The sequence below is a fragment of the Bombina bombina genome, chromosome 1, assembly GCF_027579735.1.
Source record: "Bombina bombina isolate aBomBom1 chromosome 1, aBomBom1.pri, whole genome shotgun sequence".
Lineage (NCBI taxonomy): Eukaryota > Metazoa > Chordata > Amphibia > Anura > Bombinatoridae > Bombina > Bombina bombina.
In genome coordinates, this window is record NC_069499.1 from 1,102,261,697 (window position 1) to 1,102,286,696 (window position 25,000).

The following is a 25,000-nucleotide window of genomic DNA, read 5'->3' on the forward strand; positions in this document are numbered from 1 at the left end:
TGTATATATATATATATATATATATATATATATATATATATATATATGTATTTATATGTGTGTGTATATATGTTTTTACAGACATATATACACACACACGTATTTATGTGTATATATCTATCTCTAAGTGCATTGGAGCACTTTTCAGTCAAGTAGATGAAAACCTGTAAAAGCACATTTATGATATATTCATATTTAATAAAGGTTTATTTCATAAGATGTGGAGAGTCTATAGGTGTCCATAACATGTGGGATATACTTACCGCCACCAGGTGGAGGTCAAGAATCCTCACTAGAGCTTTTAATTTCTCCCACCTCCACTATCTCTCCAGTTAGTTCTTGGCCTCCAAGGTGATAGATTGAGTGAGGTGCTCTGCAATCAAGTTTTTGTTATTTTCTAAATTATTGGGAGCCCAGACCTGTACCCCTCTTCTAGTTTCACTCAAAGAAAATTCACAAGGTATAAGTGTAATAGGGGAAAAGGAATACCTCTCTTATGGCTATGTCAGTACTCTCACGGGTAAATCTCTTAGCCATAACTGCCCTTTGGCGTTGCAGGGACTCTGTCCCTCAGCCTCCACCAAAGTGGTTACAGGTATATCCGCTAGGGGTGCTGAAAATAATCGTATGGGCGATGCGGCATGAAACGATTCTGCATCGATGCAGCGAAGGGTGCGAATCGATTCATGTATCATCACGTGACCCCGCCTCCAGGACAAGTATAGAGAGAGCGCGGTACTACTAACGCAGTACACTAGCACAGCGTTTGACGTTACGTCGCCAATAAAGCAACGGGGCTGCTTATGGGCAGTCGCTGGAAGTGCCGCACGCAGTAGGAGGACTGGTGCCGTGACTGCCTGAGTGATGGTGACGACTCTGAGTACACAAGGCGGGCTCATTTTTATTTTGTGGGAGACGGAGTCCTATGGTGAGAAACTTAGTAAAGCAGAATACATTTTGCCTGTGAGCACCATGTATCTTTTAATTTCTACTAGAAAACCCCTCATTATCGCAAATCAGTGAAATCACAGGCCCCTCTAGATGTTTTTTGTGTGTGTGTACTGCTTTAACACTAAGTATCTATATATTTGTGATCCCATAAAGATAATCAAGAAACTAGTAGTTATAGTTAAGTTCAATGCTACTTGTTTTAATTGTCTCTAGTACTACTACTGTAACTGTATATGTATGTGTGTGTGTTCCAGATTCACTGTGATGTTTGCCAGTCATGAAGGCACACCTGTAATTTATTGTACCGCATATAAGGGATTTATGTTTTGTTTTCTGAGGATGACCATTTTCACACAAATAATAATGGTAATGGTGGTAACTTAAGCTTGATCTATCTATTTTAGTTTTAATTTAATGTATTTTAGTATTTACTAAGTAAATAGACATTAAATTAAAACCAACATAGATAGGTTAGACATTTATTTACGTTCATGTTTGTTTATTAGTGTATACTATATACATTTAAATATTTTCTTTTATTGAAGAAGTATACTGCGTGCACTGCACTTTTTAGACTACTACAGTTTGATGCCATATTGCCAATACAATTGCAGAAAAATTTAAATTGTGGGCATAATTAGGGAACTAATCGTGATGCATCGTAGAATCGAATTGTTGACATGATAATCGTAATCGAATCCTGAGACCTGTGAAGATGCGCACCCCTAATATCCGCTAATATCCTCTTCAGTACATTTACTTGCACTGAATGGGTTCTCTACTGCATCAGCATTCTGTGAGGGAAAAAGGATTCAGCAAGCTGGTAAAATCAGTGGAGGGGTTTCTGCAGTCAAGGTAAATGACTCAGACAACACATATAGCCCAAGAACTATCACTGGTACTCTTTTTCCATAGGTATTACATAGTACCTATGTGCTTAACGCCTAATATTTAGGAATTTGGGCTCCACATTGCTCCATATTATTCTCTAGATTCCTCTTAACAGCTCTCTCTTATTTTTTTTTTCCCTCAAAAAAATTATTTTAACAAATATTTATTTAAAATGTGTTACTGTCTCTTTAAGAGAACCAGTAACTGCACTGTGCAGTTAGCAGTTCTCTTTATTTTGATAGCGGTTGGGATGGGAGACAGTCGGGGATCCTCCGGGCAATGTTGTTTTAAAATGTATTTATTTATTTATTTTTAAAAAATCAGTATTTGTTGTTTTTCTTACTTCATTACGGCAGTTAGCCCCGTCCGCTCCCCTTGGAGCCCTTTCTCCTCTTCTCTACCACTCTGGAAGCTACTATTTTCTTCTCTAAGGCATCGTACAGACCTTTTCTCCACTGCTAGTCTGAAATGTAACCCTTCCCTGCCCAGGAGGTTGTGAGTACCCTCATAAAAGCTACTAAGTAGGTTGGAAACGTTATAATTTTTTTATGTGATTTGTTTTTTGGGGACTTAATTTCTACCTTATATGGGTTAATAGGTTTATTTAAGGGCTGTTTCTTGTATTATTTTTATTAAGAAAATTGTTCTCTACATTGTGCATTAAAACTGTTCTTCAATATTAAATTATAATAATAATTTAAGTTTTGCTTATTAAAGGGACACTAAACCCAATTTTTTTTCTTTTATGATTCAGATAGAGCATGCAATTTTAAGCAACTTTCTAATTTACTCCTATTATCAATTTGTCTTCGTTCTCTTGGTATCTTTATTTGAAAAGCAGGAATTAGAGCTTTGGAGTTTAAGAATACCTTACAAAAATGACAGAGATGTTAGCGGCAATTCCCAGACAAAGGAAGCGCAAACGTAAATCTGGAAATGAATCTCATCCTCTCTGTCACTCACAGGGGACTGAGCATCTAGCTTACAAACCTCTGACTCTGATGAGTCCCTTTCTGAGTCTTCTGAGGGTGAAATCTCCTCAGATGATCCTGAACTAGTAACTTAAAGTGAATGTCAATTTTGTTACCGCTCCTGCCACCTAATACTACTTTTACACTTCGGTATTAAAAAACGCTATGTTTTTTATTTATTTTTTTAACGGGAACCTGTGGATGACAGATGGAAGAGGCGCCTCATGGGACAAGTATCGTTTAAGGCAGCAAAGGGACACACATAAGCAGCGGACCCCCCACACAGAGTGTTACTCACAAGAGCGGCGGTACAAACGTGTACCCAGACAGGCAGGACGGAACCAAAAGTCGCCCGTCAGACAGGCGTAAGCTCGGTACGCTAGGCAAACGTCACTCAGCAAGCAGCGTCAGAGTAAACCCAGCAGGGGAACCAATAGAGTCGAAGGGAACTCGACACAGCGAACCTCCAAAAGGGATCAGGAACGTACCAAATTGCTCCAGCGGCAATAGTAATAGAGAACAGGCAGGTGTGATGTACTCAAGGATACATTTATTGAGTACAAACAGATAAAAACAAGCGTACAGCAACGCGTTTCTCAACAAATAGTCGTTTCATCAGGCTGATACTAATACATGGAAATACCTGCTCTATTTATAACACACCTGTGTCAATCACAGAGCTCCTACTACCGACACACCTCCAGGTGGGAATGACTGATGATAGGATGTGAATCGAGTGGGAGGTGTCTCAGGAGCCGGAGCTAAGGATGGACTACCAACAACAAATAACATACACAAATATTTCATACATTCTGAATTATATGTTCGTAATTGATCTGTCCTTACAGAGAATATACACATTCAAATCATACATATAATAAATATTACTGTAACAATATACAACATGTGGAGAATTAAAACGCTCACAAATTAAGATCATAGTTTGATAAAATATAATAATGTATCATGAAAACCCAGTATCATTAAAAAATTCAGACCAGAGAAAAAAATAATGGTCCAGTTTAACAAAAAAGGGGCTGAGTAATGATTTAAAAAATAATAAATAAAGAATGAGAGGTGTTTATGAAGAGGGGGGGGGGGGAAGGGCAATCCTTGGATAATAAGAGGGTAAGACTAAGAGGACCAGCGAAAAAGACCATGTCAAAGTCCTAAATATGGATATCAGGGGGTCCTATAAAATCCTACTACTAATTACTAAAAGCTCCAAATAAAATAATAAATTACAATATTAATCTTAGTCGCTGACTATACAAGGTGCTCGAATGTAATTGTAAAATTAGAAAGTAAAGGATATGGGTTGAGTGACTGGAAACAACTCTAACGGATGGCCCTAATTGATGGATGTTGTGCTAATAAGGATCCATCAATTAAACATCCATCAATTAGGGCCATCCGTTAGAGTTGTTTCCAGTCACTCAACCCATATCCTTTACTTTCTAATTTTACAATTACATTCGAGCACCTTGTATAGTCAGCGACTAAGATTAATATTGTAATTTATTATTTTATTTGGAGCTTTTAGTAATTAGTAGTAGGATTTTATAGGACCCCCTGATATCCATATTTAGGACTTTGACATGGTCTTTTTCGCTGGTCCTCTTAGTCTTACCCTCTTATTATCCAAGGATTGCCCTCCCCCCCCCCCCCCCCCCTCTTCATAAACACCTCTCTTATTCTTTATTTATTATTTTTTAAATCATTACTCAGCCCCTTTTTTGTTAAACTGGACCATTATTTTTTTCTCTGGTCTGAATTTTTTAATGATACTGGGTTTTCATGATACATTATTATATTTTATCAAACTATGATCTTAATTTGTGAGCGTTTTAATTCTCCACATGTTGTATATTGTTACAGTAATATTTATTATATGTATGATTTGAATGTGTATATTCTCTGTAAGGACAGATCAATTACGAACATATAATTCAGAATGTATGAAATATTTGTGTATGTTATTTGTTGTTGGTAGTCCATCCTTAGCTCCGGCTCCTGAGACACCTCCCACTCGATTCACATCCTATCATCAGTCATTCCCACCTGGAGGTGTGTCGGTAGTAGGAGCTCTGTGATTGACACAGGTGTGTTATAAATAGAGCAGGTATTTCCATGTATTAGTATCAGCCTGATGAAACGACTATTTGTTGAGAAACGCGTTGCTGTACGCTTGTTTTTATCTGTTTGTACTCAATAAATGTATCCTTGAGTACATCACACCTGCCTGTTCTCTATTACTATTGCCGCTGGAGCAATTTGGTACGTTCCTGATCCCTTTTGGAGGTTCGCTGTGTCGAGTTCCCTTCGACTCTATTGGTTCCCCTGCTGGGTTTACTCTGACGCTGCTTGCTGAGTGACGTTTGCCTAGCGTACCGAGCTTACGCCTGTCTGACGGGCGACTTTTGGTTCCGTCCTGCCTGTCTGGGTACACGTTTGTACCGCCGCTCTTGTGAGTAACACTCTGTGTGGGGGGTCCGCTGCTTATGTGTGTCCCTTTGCTGCCTTAAACGATACTTGTCCCATGAGGCGCCTCTTCCATCTGTCATCCACAGGTTCCCGTTGTCCACTCACCATTTCTGAGAGAGCTGCCTGGATTGCTGTTTGCCGAATCCGCCATCTGCCACATGCTGTGATCATTTGCGCACTTCTATAGAGACTCTGTGTGCTATCTTGGTTCTCTTTAATCTAGCATTTATTTTTTTAGCAGTAATTATATATTTTAATAACAAACTTGTTGGAGATTTCGATTTTCCTCCTCCCACCCGGCACTTCCGTCTCATTCGCATTGTGAAGTATAGAGTGGTCCCACCCGCTCTATACATAGATGTGATGCGCGCACCCGTGGAGCTATTTTTTCTGCGCATGCGTTAAAATCAGCCACACTTAGTATGGCTTGTGTAGTGCTCAATTAAGAATTTAGGTCTTGAACGGAGAGACAGACACTATTACACTGCTCCTTATTAAACTGTACCCTCACTGTCGCGTCCATATAAAGGGACGTTTCATTGGCGGTTGAATAGTAAACATTTTAGGTTAGATCCGCGACAGAAGATTCAATTAACCCTTCTGAACTCATTCACAAGTACAGCTTTAACTAGGAGATACATTTAACTCCTACAGAGGTTCAGCTCAACAGTGTATCAGAATCACACCTAAGCACATAAGCTGCAAAACACCTGGCAGCAGAAAAAACGCCATTACTGTTAAAGGGACACTGAACCCAAATGTTGTCTTTCGTGATTCAGATAGCGCATGCAATTTTAAGCAACTTTCTAATTTACTCATATTATCAAATTTTCTTCATTCTCTTGGTATCTTTATTTGAAAGGCAAGAATGTTTAGATGCCGGCCCATTTTTGGTGAACAACCGGGGTTGTTCTTGCTGATTGGTGGATTAATTTAACCGACCAATAAACAAGTGCTTTCCATGGTCTGAACCAAAAAATAACTTAGATGCAAATAAAGATAGCAAGAGAATGAAGAAAAATTTATAATAGGAGTAAATTAGAAAGTTGCTTAAAATTGCATGCTCTATCTGAATAACAAAAGAAAAAATTGGGTTCAGTGTCCCTTTAAGAATTGCGTGGTATAGAGCATGCGCGTTCCGTGAACGTGCATTGCTTCAGAATGCAGAGAAAATTTCCTAACGCTTGCGCAGAAGAAGCGCATGACGTATTGAAAAAGCAGTTGAACGCCCCGGGGGAAAAGCGGATTGGCAAGACTAGCTGTCAATCATTGTCGTTATGAGGGACAATATGGCGGGTGGAGTAAGTGCGGCACGAAATAAGATAAAAAGGTATAATGTAAGCTTCCTTAATAACATTGACAAAAACCATGAATTAAAGTCCCCCTAATTTGATTTGCTTAACTATATTGCGTTAAGCACTAGAGCTGACTTTATATTCACTTTAAAGTGAATGTAAAGTTTTTTGAGAGAGTGCCCAGTTTTTAAAAATACTCATAAAAACAGGGAAACTTTTATTCATTAAACTTTACATTTAAACCAGGATTTTTTTTTAACCCCTTAAGGACCGGGCATTTCAGACAAAAACTTCCCCAAAAGACCAGAGCATTTTTGCTTTCACTACATTTAAACAGAAATAGAGCCTTTTTTAAAAAATATATATTTACCTATCAAAACTATATATTTGTTTTTAGTTGACAACCCAAAGTATTGATCTAGGCCCATTTTGTTATATTTCATGCCACCATTTTACCGTCAAATGCGATCAAATAAAACAAAAAAAAATAGATTTTGTTTTTACTTTTTCACAATTTTAGGTTTCTCACTGAAATTGTTTACAAACCGCTTGTGCAATCTTGGCACAAATGGTTCTAAATGCTTCTCTGGGATCCCCTTTATTCAGAAATAGCAGGCATACATGGCTTTGGCATTGCTTTTTGGTAATTAGAAGGCCGCTAAATGCCGCTGCGCACCACACTTGTATTATGCCCAGCAGTGAAGGAGTTAATTAGGTAGCTTGTAGGGTTAATTTTAGCTTTAGTGTATATAGATTATCCTCCCACCTGACACATACAACTCCCTGATCCCTCCCTAATCCCTTTCCAACAGATCTCTTCCCTCCCCCACCCCACAATGGTCACCCCCACCCCACAATGGTCACTCCCATCTTCAGTACTGCCAGTACTAAAATAAGTTTCTTTTATATATATATATATATATATATATATATATATATATATATATATATATATATATATTTTATTTTATTTTTCTGCAGTGTAGGATCCCCACTTACCCCCAACCTCCCTGATCCTCTCCCCTCTACCTATTGGCTGCCATCTTAGGTACTGGCAGCAGTTTGCTGCAGGTTTTAGTGTTTTATTTATTTTTTGAATTAAAAAAAACAAAAACATTTTTCTTTTCTGTAGTGTATCTGCCCAACCCTCTACCCCACTTTTTACAACAGGAGCCCCCTCTCCCTGCTTCTCCCTCCTTCCCACTCACTGCCGCTCTTACGCTTTTTTTTTCCGTAGTGTAGCGGTCCTGCCCCTCTCGCCCCCCTCCAGCAATGGGCCGCCCACCCGCCTCCCTTCTTACCCACCCACCCACCAACGATCAGCACCACTGATGTCTGATACAGAGTGGCCCTCTCTGCATTGGTAACTCTCCCCGTCTATTTCTGCACTTCCCCACTTGTGTGGCATGCAGAAATAGCGCAATCTCACTATTTTTAGCGAGATTGTGACAGAAAGAGGCCCAGGACACCAGCGACGTAAAGGGTACCTCGCTGGTCCTTAAGGGCATAACGACCAGCGTTGTGCAGGGTATGGCGCTGGTCGTTAACGGGTTATATACTTACCTTTTTCCTTATGACAGCAAAACGGTGATCCTCCACCCTCTTCTCATGCTGTACTTAGCATATTGATGACGAATCTTACTCACGAGCTAGACGCCTTGGGGTGCACGCAATAATTGGAGGATGCCGGATTCGTCATTGCTGTGCTAAGTACAGCAGGAGCTGCGCGGGAGGAAGATCGCTGGTCTGCTGTTATAAGGAAAAAGGTATTAAAAAAAAAAAGCTTAAATGTAAAGTTTAATGAATGAAAGTGCCCCTGTTTTTAAGAGTATTTTTAAAAATGAGCACTCTCATTAAACTTTACATTCACTTTAAACAGAGCCTGATTCCACTGGATCATATCTGCTTCCTTCTACACCTTGAACACCTTAGAAATGTCAGAACAGAATCCAGAAATTACAGAACCTGTAAATAAGTTGATGTATATGTAGGTATAGTAGAGCGCTGGATATATTGAATACCAAACACCTTACAGATAGAAAAGATCCTTCGTTCTTTTCAGGATTTAAACTAGTTGAAGAGTGGGGGTAAGGGCGCTAAAGGAAGCTGAAGGTATCCGTGAATAATTAATAATGTGTGTGATTTCACTAGAAATCTACAATGTGCAAAGACTAAAAGTGTCTTAAAGTGACAAGTCTGTATTGAATAATAACAATCCAATGAATGGATTGAAATGATATCACTAATAAAAATATATTGTGTTAGTCAAATGTGTGCAACTGTGAATATTCAAGGTGATATTTTATTAAAGTGACAAATAAAAATATGAGTGAAAAATTAAAGTAAAGTTAAGTTTATTAAATCCTAATATCTAAATACGAACATTGCCAAATGATAGGATAAAATATGATGGTTAGTCAGCAACTGACGGGGACGTCTCCCCAAATTTGAATATATAAAATATATCAAATTTGGCTTTTACGGCCTAAAAAAATCAGAGTAGCTGTCAGCCTAGCATAGAATATAAATAAATATAACAGATATGTATAACAAATATTGCAAGTCATATAAACACGTGTTAGAAGAATATAAAAAATATGCACATATTTAAAAAGTCTCAATAAATAGCAGAGGACTTCGCTATTGAAGTATAAAATGTTCAAAGTGCAAAATTAGAACAGCCAATGGTGTTAATTACCACAGTTCCATAGTAGAAAATAGTGATGCCATAAATACAGTTAGTTGTGGCTATTACGAGATTCTATGCCTATTAGGCACGTAGTATTCTGAAGTCGACTTATGGAGACACAAAAGATACAAGTTACCTTGACTTCTTAATGTTTCCGATGGAGCCGTTACAAATCACTCGCCTCTGATCTTACACAGTGATTCGAGTGCGCCACATGTGTCTTGGCGTCTGACATCACCTGCGAGGTTCCGAGTGCTCGTTTTTCCTACCGGCTCAGGAAAGAGATTTGTCAGGATCGCTTAGAATCTGTTTATCAGTTCCATTCAAAGAGATGCATCTGTAACACCCTGCACTTAGTGCTCTGCACGCAGGGGAGATTGAAACCTTGATGGATGATAAAGTGATGAAATACTAACCCGGGTTATCAGATCCAAATCCAATTGTTCCAATTATTTAATGGGTAAAAACATTATGGGATTTTTCCCCTGCTACACTTGCAAAGCTTGCAGCAATAGCAATAAGATATAAAAACATACAGATAAATGACTCAGAAAAAACTTTTGTAATTAAGGACATTATAAGATGTACTCATAAAAATATAATTTATGTTCTAAAATGGATCACTGTGACTGTCTCTAAGATTGGAACTTGTGGAAGTTACACTTGTTTACCATTGGAACAGAGCACTAAGTGCAGGGTGTTACAGATGAACCTCTTTGAATGGAACTAATAAAAAGATTCTAAACGATCCTGACAAATCTCTTTCCTGAGCCGGTAGGAAAAACGAGCACTCGGAACCTCGCAGGTGACGTCAGACGCCAAGACACATGCGGCGCACTCGAATCACTGTGTAAGATCAGAGGCGAGTGATTTGTAACGGCTCCATCTGAAACATTAAGAAGTCAAGGTAACTTGTATCTTTTGTGTCTCCATAAGTCGACTTCAAAATACTACGTGCCTAATAAGCATAGAATCTCGTAATAGCCACAACGAACTGTATTTATGGCATCACTATTTTCTACTCTGGAACTGTGGTAATGAACACCATTGGCTGTTCTAATTTTGCCCTTTGAACATTTTATACTTCAATAGTGAAGTCCTCTGCTATTGAGACTTTTTAAATATGTGCATATTTTTTATATACTTCTAACACGTGTTTATATGACTTGCAATATTTGTTATACATATCTGTTATATTTATTTATATTCTGTGCTAGGCTGACAGCTACTCTGATTTTTTAGGCCGTAAAATCCACATTTTATATATTTTATATATTCAAATTTGGGAGACGTCCCCGTCAGTTGCTGACTGACCATAATATTTTATCCTATCATTTGGCAATGTTCGTATTTAGATATTAGGATTTAATAAACTTAACTTTATTTAAATTTTTCACTCATATTTTTATTTGTAACTTTAATAAAATATCACCTTGAATATTCACAGTTGCACACATTTGACTAACACAATATATTTTTATTAGTGATATAATTTCAATCCATTCATTGGATTGTTATTGTTATTATTCAATACAGACTTGTCACTTTAAGACACTTTTAGTCTTTGCACATTGTAGATTTCTAGTGAAATCACACACATTATTAATTATTCACGGATACCTTCAGCTTCCTTTAGCGCCCTTACCCCCACTCTTCAACTAGCTGTAAATAAGTTGAATCAGGTTTTCAAAGGTCCCGCCAAAAGTTCCTAAGACATTTGAAGCTCCAGACTTGGTTACAGACTATATTGCTAAAGAATGGAAGAAACCAGACATTCCTTATACTCCTAACAGATTCAAGAAGATGTATCCAGAAAAGAATCTTACAGTCTGTGAGGCAGTTCCTAAAGTGGATAGTTCTATTTCCACTCTAGCAAAATGCACCACTATCCCATTGGAGGATAGTTAAGGACCCAATGGACTGAAAATCTGAGTCTGATCAGAACACAGGCAATCTCCATTGCTCCCTATTTGGACATCTTGATCCAAGCCCCATCCTTTTCTCTAGCATCTTTTTTTTATACCCAGAAGGTAATTTTTCTTTCTTTAGGGTCATGGATGGAACATCAATGTTGCCAAGAGTTTTTTTATCTCCAGCTACAAGGATACTCTTTCTGGGAATGATAAAAGAGTTTGTTCAAATGCACTTGTTTCTCACAGAGACTCACAAAAACTACAGAAGGCCTGTTGTTCTGTACAAATGGCTCATTCCCCATCTGTAGCACAGTGCATGGAAGTAGTGGGTCTTATAGTAGTGGCATCAGACAGAGTACCTTTTGCTTATTGTCATCTTCATCCCCTTCGTCCATGCTTCATCAGTGGTCAAAAGATTGCTTTCATCTGGAGCAGCAAATAGACCTCAGTTCACCAGTCAAACGATCTCTCTCTCATGGTTAAGGGACAGTCCTTTTTTTGACCATTGCAGCCTAATTTCTTTGGCCTACCTGGACCATGGTCACAACAGAGGCAAGTCTGATAGGTTGGGGTGCTGTTTGGGAGTTTCAGTGGGCGTAGGGAGGCGAGGTTACCTATAAACATTCTGGCCCCTTCTCAGACAGGAAATATTAATTTGTTTTCATTCAGACAACGTCATGGCTGTAGTATACATCAATCATCAGGGAGGGACTTGGAGTCCCCTAGCCATGCAAGAAGTTTCTCACATTCTGTCTTGTGCAGAGGAAAACCACTGCATTCTATCGGCTATCGGCAGAAACCTTAAGCTGTCAGTCAGTACATTCAGTAGTATGGTCTCTTCATCAGGACATTTTCGATCAGTTAGTCCTGAGATGAGGTATTCCAGAAATAAACCTTATGGCGTCCAAGATAAATCACAAACTTCAAGTTTATTGTGCAAGGTCAAGAGATCCAAGAGTTCTATCATTGGAATTTTCAGCTGGCCTATCTATTTCCCCATTTTTTGTTCTTCCAGGAGTAATTGCAAGAATGAAACAGGAATTTGCTTCAGTAATTTGCATGACCACGCAGAACTTAGTATGCGAATCTCATCCAGATGTCATCTTCTCCTCCTCCTTGGACTTTTCTGCTCAGGGAAGATCTGCTGTCTCAAGGTCCATTATATCATCAGGATCTTAGATCTCTGAATTTGACGGCATTTCAGATTCTGTGATCTCCACTCTTCTGCAAGCCAGGAAATCAGTCACACAGAAGATTTAACAAAGTTTGGAAATCTTATTTTTCTTGGAAATCATTTAGAATTCCAAGAATTCTTCAGTTTCTCCAGGATGGTCTGGAGAAAGGTTTACCAGCTATCTCTTTAAAGGGTCAGGTTTTGTCCTTGTCTGTTTTTGTTTCACAAAAAGTTGGCTAAATTGCCTGATGTTCAAACTTTTGTCCAAGTCTAGGTGAAAAGTTCCCCTGTTATTAGGCCTTTTTCTCCACCTTGGAATCTGAATCTGGTTCTATTCGTTTTGCAAGGTCCTCTCTTTGCACCAATGCATATTTTGGACATTGAATTGTTGTCTTGGAAGGTTCTTTTTCTTCTAGCCATCTCTTCAGCAAGACGAGTTTCTGAACTCGCAGCCCTTTCTTCTGATTCCCCTTTTTGTTTTTTTATCAGGATAAAGTGGTTCTTAGAACAAAATATGATTTTCTTTCTAAGGTTGTATCTTCTGTGACCATTAACCAGGAGATTGTTCCTTCTTTGTGCCCAAATCTTTCTAAATCTAAGGAACGTCTACTACACAATTTAGATGATATTAGAGCCTTACAATTTTATCTTTAGGCTACTAAAGATTTTAGACAGATCTCTAGCTTGTTTGTCCAGTTTTCAGGTAACAGGAAGGGTCAAAAGGCTACGTCAGTGACCTTAGCATCATGGCTGAAGCAGACGATACATAAAGCTTACTTGGTTGTGGGAAAACTTACTGCACATTCTACTAGATCTGTATCTACATCTTGGACTTTCAAGAATGAGGCTTCCTTGGAACAGATTTGCAAGGCAGCAACTTGGTCTTCTCTTCATACCTTTTCTAAATGTTACCGTTTTGATGGTTATGCTTTTGGCAGAAACGTTCTTCAGGCCTTAGTGTCCGGCAAATAGGAACTGCACTTTCTTTGTCCCACCTGTCCTTAACATGGACTCTCAGCTTGGGTATTGTATCCCACATATTATAGAAACCTATGGACTCTCCTCATCTTACAAAAGAAAACAGAATTTATACTTCCTGATAAATTTCTTTCGGGATGAGGCCCTATTTTTGTTGAATCTGAAGGGTGACTGTTCTTATTTGCATCTCTTAACCCTGCTTTCTCTCTTTCCTTACATTCTTTCTACCTCTCTCCTATGCTCGGCTATACCCTAACTAGAGAGGGAGTGGAGGTGGGAGGGATTGAAAGCTATTGTGAGGGTGTTGACAATTTCCATGATTTTCATTAATAAATAATTGGGTGTTTGGATAGCAATTTCATTGTGATCTATCAAATAACTGAAGGACACAGTAATATTTCAGTAGTGAAATTAGGTTTATTAACAGAAAATGTGCAATATGCATCCAAACGAAATTAGACAGGTGCATAAATTTGGGCACCCCAACAGAAATTTTGCATAAATATTTAGTAGAGCCTCCTTTAGCAGAAATAACAGCCTCTAGACGCTTCCTATAGCCTGTAATGAGTGTCTGGATTCTGGATGAAGGTATTTTGGACCATTCCTCCTTGCAAAACATCTCCATTTCAGTTAGGTTTGATGGTTGCCGAGCATGGACAGCCCGCTTCAAATCACCCCACAGATTTTCAATGATATTCAGGTCTGGGGACTGGGATGGCCATTCCAGAACATTGTACTTGTTCCTCTGCATAAATGCCAGAGTAGATTTTGAGCAGTGTTTTGGGTCGTTGTCTTGTTGAAATATCCAGCCCCGGTGTAACGTTAACTTTGTTACTGATTCCTCAACATTATTCTCAATCATATGCTGATATTGACTATAATCCATGCGACCCTCAACTTTAACAAGATTCCCAGTACCGGCACTGGCCACACAGCCCCACAGCATGATAGAGCATCCACCAAATTTTACTGTGGGTAGCACGTGTTTGTCTTGAAACGCCACCCCCCCACACACAGTTTTAAGGCATTTTTTTAGACTTTTTTTTTTTTGTCAGGGTGTAAAAAAAATATGTCTTTTTACGCTAACATTTATTTCTTTACCAGTTGTGCTAAACGCTTTAATTAAACCAGATTGTTGTTTCTTCTTGACACCGTAAGAGCCAAATGCTTTGTATATATGTACTTTTGCGTTTAAGAGCACAAGCGAGTAGCGGAAAAATCACCAGGTAGTACAATAATAAAACCACAGAGTACTAATAATAAAACTAGACACACCCAGGTGTTTGCATTAGACTACATTTGAGTAAGTCTGAGCAGCAGACAATTCCATTAATATTTTTAAATGTTTTACATTTATTTATGTTATGTTTTTAACACACACACCACCACTCATACATACACACACACCACCACCCATACATACACAGTTACACACACAATCACACACACACCACCACACATACACACATATATGCAAATACACACACACACAACACATATGCACACTGTATATAGGCTTCACACTCTCCAAAATCGATCAATTACCAGATTTACTGCCAATGTGAGGTTAAGCCTAAACCTGGACAGACAGAGTCAAACATTTCATTCTCAGAATCAGATGCAACTGTGTAGTTATTCAAATAAGGTGATATGAGACATCTTTAATCGCTCACTATGCATTGTATTTACTTTATTAATAAATATTTGTTTGAGAGAGCTACACTCAGTTATTTTGTTTGTAATAGTAATAGGCTAGCTATAATTAATTAGATTATACACTGACTGAGTCGTCCTCTGACTCTGTCAGCGTGCGAATGCTTTTGTCTGTGCTGACACAGAGGATCCAGTACTGTAGGGAGGAAAACGTTATGCTGTATGTGTTTATTTTGCAGTGAGCTGTGCTAACACTGATCTTCATTTAGTGGACCGTAGAAGTAATTATTACCACATGGAGATCAGTGTTAGCTGCTCAGCTCACTGCAAAATAAACATTGTGGATCCGATCATCATCATTGTGTAGTGGTAGCGTTAATTTCAAGTCAGCATAGCCAGGAAAATATTACTAAAAATAATATTTTCCTGGCTAGGCTGACTTGAAATTAACGCTACCACTACAAAATGATGATGAATGAAACGCTACCGTCCGCTTCCCAGCAGTACCGAGCTGCCCAGTGCCCTGATCCTACCTGGGTTAACTAACTTACTTAAGTCAGTCGGAGTCGGGTCCGTCAGCCACCTCCTCCACCGATCCCAATCATTCCACTGTGACTCAGACTGTCGTCTTCATGTCACAGTGCGGTCAATGGCACTCAAGAGTCTGGCCTGGGAGCGGGAGCCGGGAGGAGATCACCTGCGCTGCGCAAGTGCAGCCATGATCAGTCAATCCATGTGCGCCGCAGCCTGCTTCATGTTCGACTTCGTTCCAATTATCAGACTGTCACTGTTCAGACAGGAAGGCGGGCAGGCGGCAGCAGATGAAAAATGTCACGTGAACTCGGCAAAAAGCCGGTCACGTTCAAAATAAAAAAAATGTAAAAAAATAAATAAAGAATTAAGATTAAAAAAAAATGACCAATATTTAGTGACTGGGGACAAATGCCGCCCCCCAAAAACTGCCGCTCTAGGCACCGGCCTTGTTCGCCTTTGCAATAATACGCCCCTGCTCAAGCGACTTTTTGTGGCGTGTTTGCAGAAAAGGGTTCTTCATCACTCTCCCATACAGCTTCTCCTTGTGCGAAATGCGCTAAATTGTTGAACGATGCACAGTGACACCATCTGCAGCAAGATGATGTTGTAGGTCTTTGGAGGTGGTCTGTGGGCTGTTTTTGACCATTCTCACCATCCTTTGCCTTTCCGATATTTTACTTGGACTGACATTTCTGGCCTTAACAAGAACTGTGTCTGTGGTCTTCCATTTCCTCACTATGTTCCTCACAGTGAACACTGACAGCTTAAATCTCTGTGATAGCTTTTTGTAGCTTTCCCCTAAACCATAATGTTGAACAATCTTTGTTTTCACTTGCAATTGGCCACCTTTAGTTACCTTTTCTCATGATTGGATGCACCTGTCTATGAAGTTCAAAGATTAATGGGCTTACCAAACCAATTGCGTATTCCAATTAATCAGTGCTAGGTAGTTACAGGTATTCAAATCAACAAAATGACATGGGTGCCCAAATTTATGCACCTGTCTAATTTTGTTTGGATGCATATTGCACGTTTTCTGTTAATCCAATAAACCTAATTTCACTACTGAAATATTATTGTGTCCTTCAGTTATTTGATAGATCAAAATGAAATTGCTGATCCAAACACCCAATTATTTATAAATGAAAATCATGGAAATTGTCAGGGGTGCCTAAACTTTTGCATACAACTGTAGATATTCCTATTTATATATCAATACCCATATAATCATCTGTGTGTGTGTGTGTGTATGTATATGTGTGTGTGTATATGTATATAATTTTGTACCAAAATACCATCAGATATATGTAGAAATATGTATTTATGAACAAATAGAACATTTTCTGCTACGTGAAAAACATTAGAATGTAAAATATTAATATTTTCATGTCTGGTTAGCGCACTTCAGAATATGCAATTGTGTTTGCGTGTGAGTAGGGTGTTAAGGGTTTTTTGCTCCATTGACTCCTATGGAGGAATACCTTAACGTGTGTGCGATATTGTAAGTTTGGCTTTTTATGCGCATTGGGTTAGCATGCAAGTGAAAAATGTTTACGTTCAATTTGTAATACGAGCACTACCTAACGCGCACAAAAGCTTACTTCTAGCAGAGTTAGCTCATGAGCGCAAAATATCGCTCCACTCCTACTCTGGAAAGAGTTGACTAATGTAACTATTTTTGTTCATAGTTTTTTTATGTGCATTAGTTTGGGTTTAACTTGCCAGTAACTGTCAAAATGTACAGTTTATTTTTCACTTTTTTAAAAGTTTTTTTTATTATTTCTTCATGAGGCAAACTTGTAAATATACCTTTCCTGAGCCCTTTTCATAACTTTTTTGTTTTTACTTCATCAATTTTTTTCTGTGTCTTAAAACACCATTGAATACTGTTATACTGGGATTTACAAATAGATTTCCCTGTCACAGAAAGGATTGAACTGATTTGTTGGAGCTTTGTATTCAATTTCAGGACAAAACAGCTGATTGTTGCTGAAAGCAAATCATAGGGTAGTAATATAAACAAGGTCCTTCAGGATTTGGGGCAAAAAATATTAGGTCTAAGGTTCCATGTTGTTATAATACAATCTCTTCTTTCAGAATACAACAAAGCCATCCAAAATTTTACCAAGTACGATGATTGGTATGTCTGGGTTCAAATGTACAAGGGTACAGTCTCCATGCCAATTTTTCAATCTCTGGAAGCCTTCTGGCCAGGATTACAGGTAATTATTTCCATTTCTGATATTTTGTTTGCATTTATAAAAGTTTGCATAGGTTTTACATATTACATTTTATAAAATGTATGTCACACCAAAATGTTTTGCTGTTGCTCAATTGCATAAAGCAAAACTTAAAACACGCATAAGTTTATGGAAGCCAGGAACATCAGATCAAATTGCTAATGACTTCAGTAAAGCTGTCAACATATCCAAGGGTAGGGAACACAGTTCAAAAGGATGTGAACAAGGATGGAAAATGTATCACAATAGATTATGTTTGTAGTGCACTCTGTGTTGAAGATAGGCAAAAGCTATTTTCTCTTGTAAGATGTATCGAGTCCAGGGATTCATCCATACTTGTAGTATATTCTCCTTCCCTACAGGAAGTGGCAGAGAGAGCACCCACAGCAGAGCTGTCTATATAGCTCCTCCCTTAGCTCCACCCCCAGTCATTCTCTCTGCCTGCTTAACTGCTAGGAAGGGCAAAGTGAGTGTGGTGACAAAAATGTTAGTTATTATTTTCTCAAGCAAAAGTATGTTATTTTAAATGGTACCGGTGTGTACTATTTACTCTCTGGCAGAAAAGGGATGAAGATTTCTGCAAGGAGAATGATGATCTTAGCATTTTGTAACTAAGATCCACTGCTGTTCTCACAAGGGCTGAAGAGTACAGGAAAACCTCAGTTGGGGGAACAGTTTGCAGGCTAAACTGCATTAAGGTATGTTCAGTCTATTTTTTTCTAGACAGACTGTGTTATTTCTAGAAAAGGCTGGCAATATCCCCATGAGGGAAAGGTAAGCTGTATTCAGTAAAAGAGGAATCCAAGCTTGCATAAAGGGCTCATAGTTACTGGTGACACTGGTAGGAAAAAACGTTTTGGTTTAGTTACAAATAAAACGTTTTTTGAGGGACTTTAAGGGGTCTTTGTGGCTTGTTTAAGGGTTATTAACCCACATGGCTAGTTTAAGAAACACTCTGGTGTTTTTTAGGCCCCATAACTTCGAGTGAGGTGGGAGGGGCCTATTTTCAGTTGCACAGTTTATTTACCTCAGAAGCATCCAGCTACTTCTCCAGAGATTCCTGCTGTATTTGAGGGCTGTAAAGAGTTTTTTTCCCCCCACAAATCGTTCCTAAAGGGCAGGTAGGCGCCACAGCAGAGCTGTGGCAAGGTGCTGAACGTTATTTTACCGGTTTTTAAGTTTTTTCAATCCGGTTTTTACATTAAGAGGTTAATTGTTTATTTCCATAGTTGTGCAAAGTTATTAAGGCTTTATGATGCTACTGTAAAAATGTTGTTGTGTTTACTGCTTTTTTACACTGTTTTGCAGAGTTTGTGCAGCTTTTTTCTCTTAAAGGCACAGTACCATTTTTGTTTAAAGTGTTATTTACTTTGATTAAAGTGTTTTCCAAGCTTGCTTGTTACATTACTAGCCTGTTTAACATGTCTGACACCAAGGAGAATCCTTGTTCTATGTGTTTAGAAGCCATTGTGGAACCCCCTCTTAGAATGTGTCCCACTTGCACTGATATGTCTATAAATTATAAAGAGCATATTTTAGCACTTAAAAATATTGCAATAGATGATTCTCAGTTAGAAGGAAATGAGGGTTTAGCATCTAGCTCTCCCCAAGTGTCACAACCAGTAACGCCCGCACAAGTGACGCCAAGTACCTCTAGTGCGTCTAATTAATTTACTTTACAAGACATGGCCACAGTTATGAATAAAACCCTCACAGAGGTTTTCTCTAAACTGCCTGGTTTACAACGAAAGCGTGTCAGCTCTGGGTTAAGAACAAATGCTGAGCCGTCTGACGCTTTAGTAGCTGTATCCGATATACCCTCACAATGTTCTGAAGTAGGGGTAAGGGATTTGTTATTTGAGGGAGAGATTTCTGATTCAGGAAAGATGCTCCCTCAGACAGATTCTGATATGACGGCCTTTAAATTTAAGCTTGAACACCTCCGCTTATTGCTCAAGGAGGTATTAGCTACTCTAGACGATTGTGACCCTATAGTGGTCCCAGAGAAATTGTGTAAAATGGACAGATACTTAGAGGTTCCTGTTTACACTGATGTTTTTCCAGTCCATAAGAGGATTGTGACTATTGTTACTAAGGAGTGGGATAGACCAGGTATTCCGTTCGCTCCCCCCTGTTTTTAAAATGTTTCCCATATCTGACACCATACAGGACTCGTGGCAGACTGTTCCTAAGGTGGAGGGAGCTATTTCTACTATTGCTAAGCGTACAACTATACCTATCGAAGACAGTTGTGCTTTCAAAGATCCTATGGATAAAAAATGAGAGGGTCTCCTAAAGAAAATGTTTGTTCATCAAGGTTTTCTTCTCCAACCTATTGCATGCATTCTTTAGAATTAAATAGATTGGGGGGTAGCAGAGTTTAATATGAAATGACAGGTATTTCTTGTATTGTCATTTATATAGTAGCAACTAAATGCTTAAATTATTGCAAGAAATACCTGTTGTGATTAACTGGTTAAGAAAGTCATATAACAACTAAACACTAATTGTAACAGAGGATACAATCCAGTTTAGGAAAAGAACCAGTTATCACAATAGTATAGTACCGGTTAGCTCTGCTAAGACAGAGATTATATAAATGTTAAAAAATGTTCCAAATCATTCATACATTTAAATTTTATTGTTATCAACTAGGAACATACACACATACAGTAGCAAGGCTAAGAGTTAAAAACACTTAAACTCTGTGGATTGCACAATCGCAATTGAGTACTAGAAAGAGTAATAATTTATAATGCTCAACAGTCCTCAGTCCATAAATTGTTAACAGTAAACTAAGCTCTTACAATCCGAGGGCTAATTTAATATTACTTGTATTTCATATAAGGACCAGAGGCAGTGATACATAATATTGAATTAATAGTACATTACTATTACCTACAAAAGCAAGCAAGTTAAAAAACGAACAGGAGAGACGGAGCTACTCCTGTCGGACCCCTGACGCACGTTTCACGAACGCTTCCTCAGAGGGGGTCACTGTCATGAGAACACCTGAGCATTGGAAGATAGTCTTCCTTATAAATACATTTAGCTTTAGCACACCTTGCATCTTTGGGAGTGCCGTAAATGAGACCAGATAGTGTTAGGACCAGTCAAATTTGGGACTCCTTGTAAGCTGGTGTAGGAAAAAATACATTCAAGCCCCTCTACCTTCTTCACAATATGGTTTTGTAGACTTGTTATATTACTTATTTGAACTTGGTAATAATAGCCTGTTTTATTAATAATTAGACAGAAATTCTTTTTAGAATTTTTCAGATACATTAACTGGTTTTCATAGGTGAAAGTGTTTGGAAGCTATTGTGTAATTTGAGACTTTACTGCTAAAACATTTTGACATACTTGCTTAACCTTTTTTAAGTTAAAATGTACTGTTTGTTCTCCCAGAGCCTGGTGGGTGACATTGGGAATGCTATGAAAACTTTCCATAATTATTACACTGTTTGGAAGCAGTTTGGAGGATTGCCAGAATTCTACAACATTCCTCAAGGCTTCACTGTAGACAAAAGGGAAGGTTACCCACTCCGGCCTGGTATGTCATTTTAGGTGTGTGTGTCTAACTTGTTTTACCAGTTGCATGGTATTAAATGTACGGAAAATTGCTCCATTGGAACCACAACTCATCTGAACAAACCTCCTTATCTTTTTCTCTATATTTAACCCCTTAAGGACCGGGCATTTCAGGCACAAACTTCCCCAAAAAAACAAAGCATTTTTAGCATTTTTGCCACCACTACATTTAAACAGAAATAGAACCTTTTTTATATTTACCTATCAAAACTATATATATATATATATATATATATATATATATATATATATATATATATATATATATATATATATATATATATATATTTTTAGTAGACAACCCAAAGTATTGATCTAGGCCCATTTTAGTATATTTCACGCCACCATTTCACCTCCAAATGCGATCAAATAAAAAAAAGTTATCTTTTTCAAAATTTTAGGGTTCTCACTGAAATTATTTACAAACAGCTTGTGCAATTATGGCACAAATGGTTGTAAATGCTTCTCTGGGATCCCCTTTGTTCAGAAATAGCAAACATATATGCTTTGGCATTGTTTTTTGGTAATTAAAAGGCATCTAAATGCCGCTGCGCACCACACTAGTATTATGCCCAGCAGTGAAGGGGTTAATTAGGTAGCTTGTAGGGTTAATTTTAGCTTTAGTGTAGAGATCAGCCTCCCAGGCCTACAGATAGAAAAACAAATGTAATTGTATGAGACTGTAAATTGTGACCTTGATGCTTTGGGGCATATGTATCAATGTGCGAGCGGACATGACGAACTAGTGTATCATGTCCGCTGCACATCGCTACACATTGATAAATGCCGACAGCATACGTGAACTGCTGTGAACTGCTGGTGCAATGCTGCCCCCTGCAGATTTGCAGCCAATCGGCCGCTAGCAGGGGGTGTCAATCAACCCAATCGTATTCGATCGGGTTGATTTCTGTCCGCCTGCTCTTATCTTTAGACCGCTGCTTCATAACTTCATATGGAGCTTGATAAATATGCCCCTTTGTATTTACCTAAGAGACTGCACCTTTGTAAACTGGTTTTCATAGGGAACTCGTTCCCAAGAGTGCCATTCAAAGTGATTGTCCCTACATTATTGAAATCATGTTCACAAATTCTCCTTCAATATCACAAGTTCACTGATGTAGGCGCAGGCACTCTGTAAGGCATTCTTGTGAATGAAGTGGTAACGCAACTGGTTCACAATTTACAGTTTAAAGAATGTTAAAGTCCAATAAAAAATGTATATTAGATGTGTTTCACATGGTGGGGTTACACCATATTATGTTATTTCTGCAAACTAAAATAAGTTTCTAAAAATGTTTGGTCTGCTGAATAAAACAAGGTATAATTTGTGGGGTTACATCACAGAAAATTAATTACGTTTACAGATGACTAATTGGCACTGACTAATCATTTGCTCTTGTGCCCTTCAACTGTCACCAATATTTTTACCTTTTTCATACTTAGGGCCTATGCCTTGCTAAGGAGTATTCCTTACAGTTTGATCAAAGGGACAATGTACTGTAAATATGTTTTCTTCATTATAATGTATTTCCAATGATCATTTTACATTGTTTACAAAAAAGGTCTTTTACCTTTATTTTATCATTTAAAATAGCTGCTTTTGGCAGTTGAAACTGAAACCTTTACTAAAAATGTCAGTACATTACTGGTTATAGAAAAGCTATGCACACCACTGCCAGGCATGGTTTTTAAACCTGATCTAGTCACACGTAGCATATGTACGTATGAAACCGTAATAAAATTTACTAGAAGCGTTTTTGAAAGTGTATTGCAAAAATGCTTCTATTTAAACTTAAAATGCACCCATACACTTCAGTTTGACCTTTCTATCTCTTTAAATAATGTATCATAAAAAAATTAATGGAGTAAGTATGCTTGTGTCAAGCTGAGGTAGAATGTAGGCCATTGAGTCATGCAGCAGATTAACTGATGCTGAGTCAGGATGCATATTTAATGATTCCTGTTCTGCTATGTGTTGTAGAGCTGATTGAGAGTGCAATGTACTTGTACAAAGCTACGCAGGACCCCACACTGTTAGAACTGGGGAGAGATGCTGTGGAGTCCATTGAGAGAATAAGCAAAGTGGCCTGTGGATTTGCTACAGTAAGTATTCTCCTTTTCTATATATATATATATTCTAAACAAGGGCTTTTCTCATGTTAGTGCGCGCAATATTGAAATGTTGCACCCCGTTAAAGGGTTAGAAATCTTTGCAAATTGTATCGAAAAATAAGACATTATTATACTTAAAGGGACAGCCAACCATAGAATTGTTATTGTTTTAAAAGATAGATAATCCCTTTATTACTCATTCCCCAGTTTTGCATAAACAACACAGTTATATTAATATACTTTTTACCTCTGTCATTACCTTGTATCTAGGAACCTTCTTCCAGCCCCCTGATCACATGACTGTGACTGTTTATTATCTATTGTCTTAAATTTAGCATTGTATTGTGCTAGATCTTAAATAACTCCCTGTGCCTGAACACAGTGTTATCTATATAGCCCACGTGTACTTTCTGTCTCTTTGTGTTGAAAAGAGATTTAAAAAGCATGTGATAAGAGGCAGCCCTCAAAGGCTTAGAAATTAGCATATGAGCCTACCTATGTTTAGTTTAAACTAAGAATACCAAGAGAAAAAAGCAAATTTGATGATAAAAGTAAATTGGAAAGTCAATTAAAATTAAAAGTCCTATCTGAATAATGAAAGTTTAATTTATACTTGACTGTCCCTTTAAATAAATATATGATATAAAATCAACCTACTTTTTGCTGAAACCAAGCTTCTAAATATATTTAATTTAACTTTTAAATTTGTATATAATGAGCTTCAACGACTGCCCATAAAAATAGGCAGGGTTTATGTAAAATGAATTCCCGTGCCCTATGCAATAGTGAAGCGGTTCCGCCCAATTAATTTTAAAGGGCCAGTAAACCCACAAAATAATGTTATATAATTCTGCACATAGTGCAGAATTATATAACATCAGCTTAGCGCAAACTTTGTACCTTAAAAGATTAAAGTGAAAAAATGCTAAAAAATTATTATATAACATTATTTTGTAAGTTTACTGGCACTTTAATATTCATAGCAGTGGGGCTAATTTAATATGTCCTGTGTGGTTTTGCAGGATCTGGTATACATTTAAGGACATTTCATTTGTATTTCATTTGAACTTTGCATAAGAAATTTGCTTTTACTTTCTTCAGTTTGGATACAAATATTGCAATATGGATTTTGATTTTCTGGTTATAATTGATGTCATATTAGGACATTGAAAGATCGTGAAGTCTTGTGCCTAATCACCTTTGGCTACATTTAAAGCTATACTAACATTTACTTTTGAAGTGATAGGTGGAGTGTGTCTTCACTCCCTGGGGACGCCCGGGGTGGGGGGGTGTTTTCCTGTTTAGATTTATAACCTTTTTCTTTCCAGGATTGTTAGAATTTATTCTTGTGTTTCGAGAGGACATATATTATTCATTTATTTATTAGGTTTATTTTGAGATATAGATCTGTTTGGTGGATGGGGTAGGTGTGGATGTGAGTAAGCTCTCATCTCATTTGTCTTTCTTTTTTGTCTTGTAATATATATAAGATATTTATTCATTAAAAAATGATTTGCTTATCAT

At 37.9% G+C, this 25,000-nt stretch overlaps 1 protein-coding gene across 1 annotated transcript in view; it reads left to right on the forward strand.

Moving 5' to 3' along the window:
• EDEM2 (ER degradation enhancing alpha-mannosidase like protein 2) overlaps positions 1–25,000 on the forward strand; it is a 70,075-nt gene that overhangs the window by 17,817 nt on the left and 27,258 nt on the right. Inside the window, exons 8-10 of the mRNA XM_053696771.1 lie at positions 17,631–17,755; positions 21,182–21,326; positions 23,346–23,467. Of these exons, the coding sequence (XP_053552746.1) occupies positions 17,631–17,755; positions 21,182–21,326; positions 23,346–23,467 (392 nt within the window). The remainder of the gene's footprint in view (positions 1–17,630; positions 17,756–21,181; positions 21,327–23,345; positions 23,468–25,000) is intronic.